General features: G+C 46.2%; 1 protein-coding gene across 3 annotated transcripts in view; it reads left to right on the top strand.

Moving 5' to 3' along the window:
* Positions 1-4,708: 4,708 nt before the first annotated feature.
* LOC119365260 (ent-copalyl diphosphate synthase 1, chloroplastic-like) overlaps positions 4,709-6,363 on the top strand; it is an 11,403-nt gene continuing 9,748 nt past the window's right edge. For all 3 annotated transcript variants that reach the window (XR_005175431.1, XM_037630878.1, XM_037630875.1), the window contains exons 1-2: positions 4,709-4,993; positions 5,728-5,814. Coding sequence is in view for 2 of the 3 variants with exons in the window: in XM_037630878.1 (XP_037486775.1) it covers positions 4,912-4,993; positions 5,728-5,814 (169 nt within the window). In the remaining variant the exon portion in view is untranslated. The remainder of the gene's footprint in view (positions 4,994-5,727; positions 5,815-6,363) is intronic.

Genomic DNA, 6,363 nt, shown 5'->3' with positions numbered 1-6,363 from the left:
CCCCAAGTGACTAAGTGGCTGCTTCCTGCCACATGGAAGCCACTTCCTACAGGAAACACCTCCAAATGACACCCGTCCTGAGACATGTCAAGCAAGCAGGCGTGAAGCTGGCAAAACAGCCCGGCAAGGCCTACCGGGCATGTTGTGATGTGACACTGAGCGGCGCATTTAATGCGCTCTGTCCGCCTGCGAAGTTAGGTATGATAGCACTGTTTGCTATCTAATCAGTGTGTAAAAAGACTGATTTGCTGCTGTGGTGACCCCTTTATCTATAAAAGGAGGCCCATGGCAACCGTAGAGAGGATTCAGACCCTCGCATATTCATACGCGTGTAGCACTCTTGCCCCGAGGCAAACCCTGTCGGGCAAGAGCGCTACGTTCCCCACCATCAATCCACCAAAGCAGGAGTAGGGTTTTACGCCTCACGGCGGCCTGAACCTGGGTAAAACTGCCCATGTGATCTCCATTGCGCTGCATTACGCTTCTCCGCGCTTTGTGCAACATGCCCATTCCCCCTCCCCGCCGAACCAAAAGGGGGTCATGGCCCCATAGGTGGTCATGGTTTCCCACGACATAGGTGAACTGTTCAAACGTTGCCGGTTCTTGGTGTTCACGCACAATTTTTTTACCTTTGTATTCAAACCCTTGGGCGTAGATGTTGTTATCATGCTCATCCTCCACGATCATGTTGTGCATGATCAAACAAGCAGTCATCACCTCCCAAAACTTCTCGGTGGTCCATATCAGTGCAGGGCGTCGAATGGTAGCCCTTCAAGATTGAAGCACACCAAAAGCACGCTCCACGTCCTTCCTAGTACTCACTTGTGCTTGGGCAAATCATTATTTCTTTTCTCCTTCCGGATTGGATATTGTGTTCACAAGAGTTGACCACTGAGGATAAATACCATCAGCTAGGTAGTATTCCTTGTTGTATAGGTGGCCATTGATATCAAAGTTGACCTCTGAATAGTGGCCTTCTGCAAGCCTTGCGGACTCTGGAGAACACTAAAGCATGATGATGTCTGAGAACCATCCATGCCGAAGAAAGAGTGCCATATCCAAAGATCTCGTGAAGCGACCGCTTCAAGTATGATAGTGCAACCTTTCACATGCCCCTTGTACTACCCTTGCCAAGCTAATGCACAGTTCTACCACTTCCAGTGCATACAATCTATGCTTCCAAGCATTCCCGGAAAGCCTCTATCTGCATTGATCGCCAACAACCAGGATGTATCTATGACATTTGGATCTCTCAGGTACTCAGGCCAAACACTGCCACCATGACCCTGCGAACCTATACACTAATACGCAACATGTGGACTCACTCATGCGGACGTACTTATCCAGAAGATCACCAGGAATTCTGTATGCAAGCATACGAATAGCCGTTGTGCATTTCTTATAAGAGGAGAAGCCAACCTTACCAAGGGCATCATCTTTGCACTCAAAGTAATTATCATATGCTACCACTCCCTCCCGTATACGACTGAACACATGCCTCGCCATTCGGAAACGGTGCCGGAAATGATGGGGTTTGAAGAGAGGGGAACTCTCAAAGTAATCGACATAGAGTAGGGAATGACCTCTCTCTCTCTCTATTGTGGTTCAATGCTGGAGCATGGCCCGGGATTGATCCCCTGAACCTAGGCAGCTGCCTAGCAATGTGTTCATTGACAACCAATGCAGGAACCACAAGCTACTTGTCATCCAACAACGAGTCATCCGATGAACAAATGAAGTTTTACAAAAATACTTGTCCCCGCTATCCATGGCACCTTGCAAGAAAAGTGTCGAACACCTTGGGGGTCGTGGTTGGGACGCGGCTGGTGAAGAGCACCTCGGCCTCCTCGTATAGGCAGCCGACGTGTAGTAGAGGAGATGAGTGCGGGAGGCGGGCCTGTAGCGCTAGGGGGTGGTGTTGGGACCGATGGCCATCGCTGGTGGCTGTGGTTTCCGTAGTATCGGAGGCGGCGAAGAAAGCCCACAAACGCCGGCAAGAACTCCTCTGAAAATGGGCGAGGGTAGGGATTGTGTCGAGCTGCGAGGCTGTTGGATGGCCGGCCTAGACAGTGACGGAGCGGCCGGGCGGCGATGGCTATGGCGGGGGGTAGGGAGAGGTGCAAGCCGCGTAAGGAAGGGGGAAAGGGGGTATATTCCTCCGACGGGCGGGCCGGGGGAGGACAAAAAGAGCGCTTGTGTGCATCCGCGCCTTGTCCGTTTCGATGCAAACGTGACCCAAGTTTGGGCCGGGGTCGAAGGCGGACGAAAAACGGATGCCAGTCCATTTGAGGGGGTGCGTTGGGCCGCGATTTGTGTCCGTTTAGCCCCAAACAGACGCGGCCGGACCAGATGTGGTGGCCGTCGGAGTTAGCCTTTTTTTTGAGAAAGGCCGTCGGAGTTAGCCTAACTACCTTCCATGCACCGGCACAGCCACGTTGTGACCGAATGGGCCGTGGCCCACCCAACTTTTGAGAAAATTTATAGAAATTCACCTAGGCCCAGCCCATGAATACACAATGCTACAAGGCAACAACCAAGATTTAGCATCAAATTCAGCCCGGCCCGCACAGTCTTCCGTTTGTAGCTCCATGCTGCTTCCAGGGATCTCCTATTCAGTGATGTAGGCGCCGGGTCGCGCCCCTGGCGCTCGCAAGGACAGGAAGTAGGCCGGCCCAGCAACGTGCTATAAAGCAAAAGACAAAGAAAAATGCCAGGTTAAATTCGGAAAGACATGGGACTTGAACTGCTGACGCCCTAGTAGAAGCCCACACGAGTTAACCACTGGACCATGTTTAGTTTGTTGATTACTTGTGGAAAACTAAGCACTTTGACATTCATCCAGTACAAACATTAAACATATAGTACTAGTATTACGTACCCACTATAAATTATTTGACTAAAGAAAACATAAATATGAAAAAGCATTCACATGAACCATGAAATGAAAAGAAAACTTCACAAAAATGGAAAATGAAAAGAGTTCATCGAATTTGAATTTTTTTAATCCAATTTGAAAAAAAGATCATTGAATGAAAAAGTTCACCAAATTTGAGAAAGAGTTCATTGAATTTGAAAGCAAATCATCCAATTTGAAAAAAAAGTTCTTCAATTTTGAAAAAAGTTCATTAATTTTGAAAAGAGTTCACAGATTTTGTAAAAAAGTTCATCGAATTTCAGATAAAGTTCATCAAAATAAAAAAAATCATCAAACTTGAAAAAATTTCATTGAAATTGAAAAAAAGTTCATTGATTTTTTATAAAAAAAGGTCAACGAATTTTAAATGTTCATTAAATTTGAGAAAAGTTCATCGAATTTGAAAATAAGTTCTTGGATTTTTGAGAAAAGTTCATCAAATGTTAAAAAATGTTCACAAAGTTTGAAAAAGTTCAACAATTTGGATAAAAGTTCATGATTTTTTTTAAAACGTTCTTTGATTATTAAGAAAAAATTCATCGATTTACAATCAAGCATTTAAAAAAAAAGAAATAAATAGAAAAGGAAAAATGGACAGAAAAATAGAAAAAAAAAGAGATCCGAATTGGGGAAGAAATAAAGTATGGAAGCGGTTTCCATTGATAAGTTCGCGATGGCCCTAGTGGTTAGCTCAGTGCGCTGAGAGCGCAGAGGTCTAGAGATTGATTCTCTGGCTCGCACCAATTTTGCACTTCAAAACGGATAAAAACAAACGCTAAATGGGCTGAGCCCAGCTAAGGCACCTGCAGGCGCCGGTTTGCAGAAACAGAAGAAACTGACGCCTACAGCCCTAAATAGGATCCCCCCTAAATAGGATTCCCCCTGCTTCCATGCAGGCACTGAAGATGAAGTTCCACTTCTAGTTTCTACTAGGGCATGACGGGCATCTGCACCCACTTTAAAAAAAATGCATTTTAAGTATGTTTTAAAATAAAAAAAAATTAAAAGAAAATTCTATGCATACATGTTCACAAATGTGTGTGCGCAGCATAAAGTTTTACGAAAAAATATCTTATTGTTTTGTCTCCGCAAAAAAGATAAATTTCAGTGCTTCTAAATAGCGTTTTAGGACACATTTTTTTTGTCTTTTTTGCACAGGTTAAAAAAAATTTATTTTTCCGTGAAACTTTATGCACACACATATAACATGAATACGTATCCGTGCCGCCTTTTTTTGGAGTTTTTTCTAGCATTTAAAAATGTATTTTTCAAAGTGGGTTCATATATACCCGGATTCATCCATGCACTTCCCCTTCTACTAATTCCTTGTTTATGTGGATTCGGCTTTACCAGGATGTGAAATGAGTGTTTTGCCGCAGGGACGATGATTGATCGGGAGATACCACACGGTGGACAGTAATATCATATTCCCATACATATATAGATTACGGTTGCCCTCTCTTTCACTCCAAAACAGATCAACAACACTTGAAGAAAAAAGAAGTCTCTGGACTGATTATAGAGGAGCATCATCGCGTGTGGGAAGAGAATGTCGCCCTTGCACCACCCGTTCACAAGGGAGACGGTTTAAGGTTTTTGTCCACTACCAGGAGCTTTCCTCGCCCCGAATCATTCCCTTCTCCCACAAGCCCTCTGTCTCCCTCCTCCTCCTTCCTCTCTAACCATCTCCAACCCTGCCCAGCCCAGCCCAGCCCATTCTCTCGCTACCCCTTGCATATATATGCACCCACCAACACATAGCTAGGCATCCCTCCAAATAAACCTCGTGTTTTTCCTGCTTTTTGCCCATTAACTGCCCCTGTTAATCAATTGCCCAAACCAGCGCGCTCCGATCCTTATCCCCTCGCTCGATCGCCGTCACCATCAGCTCATCGTCGTCCTTAGCTCCTCGTCGGGGCTGGATCGACGGTTATAAATAGAGCGACCCGCAGGCGGTGGAATTGAGGCACGTGCATGCATATTGCAGCCCGGCCAGCATGCAGCTCCGCCTCTCCTCGCCGGCGGGGGCGCCCTTCCGCCAAGGTGAACCCCGGCTGCTGCCGCGTGCTCTCGCCAAAGGTGATGGATGTCCCTTCCTGCCATGCTTCTCGCTTGCCGCCGGCGCTGGTTTCTTCTCTGTTTCTTCAAACGGAACGCTGGTTTAATTTCTTCTGCTATACGATGTTTTCTTTGTGTGCGTGTACAGCCATTAAAATTTGGAAATCGGAAAATCCTTCGCTGGCTTACTACTGATCACTCCTCACCGTCATATACATGATCCATCAAGATTTTTTTATTCTAGCTTCGTCCCCGCCATTAATTCTACGGGTGCAGCGTATATACGCATGTACAGACGGGTCAGAACCACTGCATGCTCAACGTACGGATTAATTTTCGCCCAATTCTGCTAGTACTCTTTTCTACGGATTCGCCAGTCTCTTCTTCTCCGGTAAGATCGACCTCGCAATTTTTTCGTGCGCGCCAGCACATGCAGCTCCGATCCACCTCTCACCTTCTGTGGCACGAGTTCTTGTCTGTCACTCGCCGGCAGATTTTGATGGCTTCTGCAGTGCAGTTCGCTGCCTGCAGCTGACAGCCCTTTCTCCCTGTTCACGTACGTGCTTGAAACGAAGCTGGCAAACGAGTTCTTCGTGATTATTATCTTCAATTTTTTCTTTTTCGCGAGGTTACGTGTGTATATCTACACATTTTTGTAGCCTGTGCCTTTTCTTTCCGTTTTCTTTTGGGATGATGTATACTTGTGTTGAGAAAAGATTGGATTGGGTCTGATCACTTTGGCTTTGAACAATCAGGTCCATGCCGTTTGCGCGGCAAAGGAGATGCCGGCGGCACGCGCGTCGCTCGACGGACCAGCAGCGTATCCAGTACTCCTACCAAAGGTACGTATCATTGCCCTGACTTGGGCTGGGGCCCGGTAATCTTGTGTCTTATCTCTCGCTTTGCTTTATGCCCGCCGCTCTTCTCCATCGCTCCATGCATCCATCGCTTTTACCCTTACTACTACTGTCCTTTTTTGCTTAGCGTTACCATCTAGGAGTATCTATATACAGCTAGGAGCTAACACCGCAAGCGTCTTATACGTTACTATACTTGGGCAGCACAAGCGTCGTAGCATATGCCAATTACTTACTACTCCCGTTTTCGTGTCTTGTTTCCCTATCTGTCATATATCATACAAATATGCCAGCCTACGCACTCCACGAAATAGGCAGTTAATGATGTTTTCTTTTTCTTTTTTCTTTCTTCATCTCATTATGTTCCTTTTTATTGCCATACTCACACATTACCACACGTGCTCGTATTAGTTCATCCAAGGGCCTCCGGTGTCTGTCAACGAAAAGGGCCTCCCGTGAGTTCATACGTGCGTCTTATACCAGCCGTGGAGCAAAATGTTTTTTTCCTAATCTAAGGCCTCTAAAAAGAACCAG

The sequence above is a fragment of the Triticum dicoccoides genome, chromosome 1A (genome assembly GCF_002162155.2).
Source record: "Triticum dicoccoides isolate Atlit2015 ecotype Zavitan chromosome 1A, WEW_v2.0, whole genome shotgun sequence".
Classification (NCBI taxonomy): domain Eukaryota; kingdom Viridiplantae; phylum Streptophyta; class Magnoliopsida; order Poales; family Poaceae; genus Triticum; species Triticum dicoccoides.
This window is presented reverse-complemented; position numbering and strand designations above follow the sequence as displayed.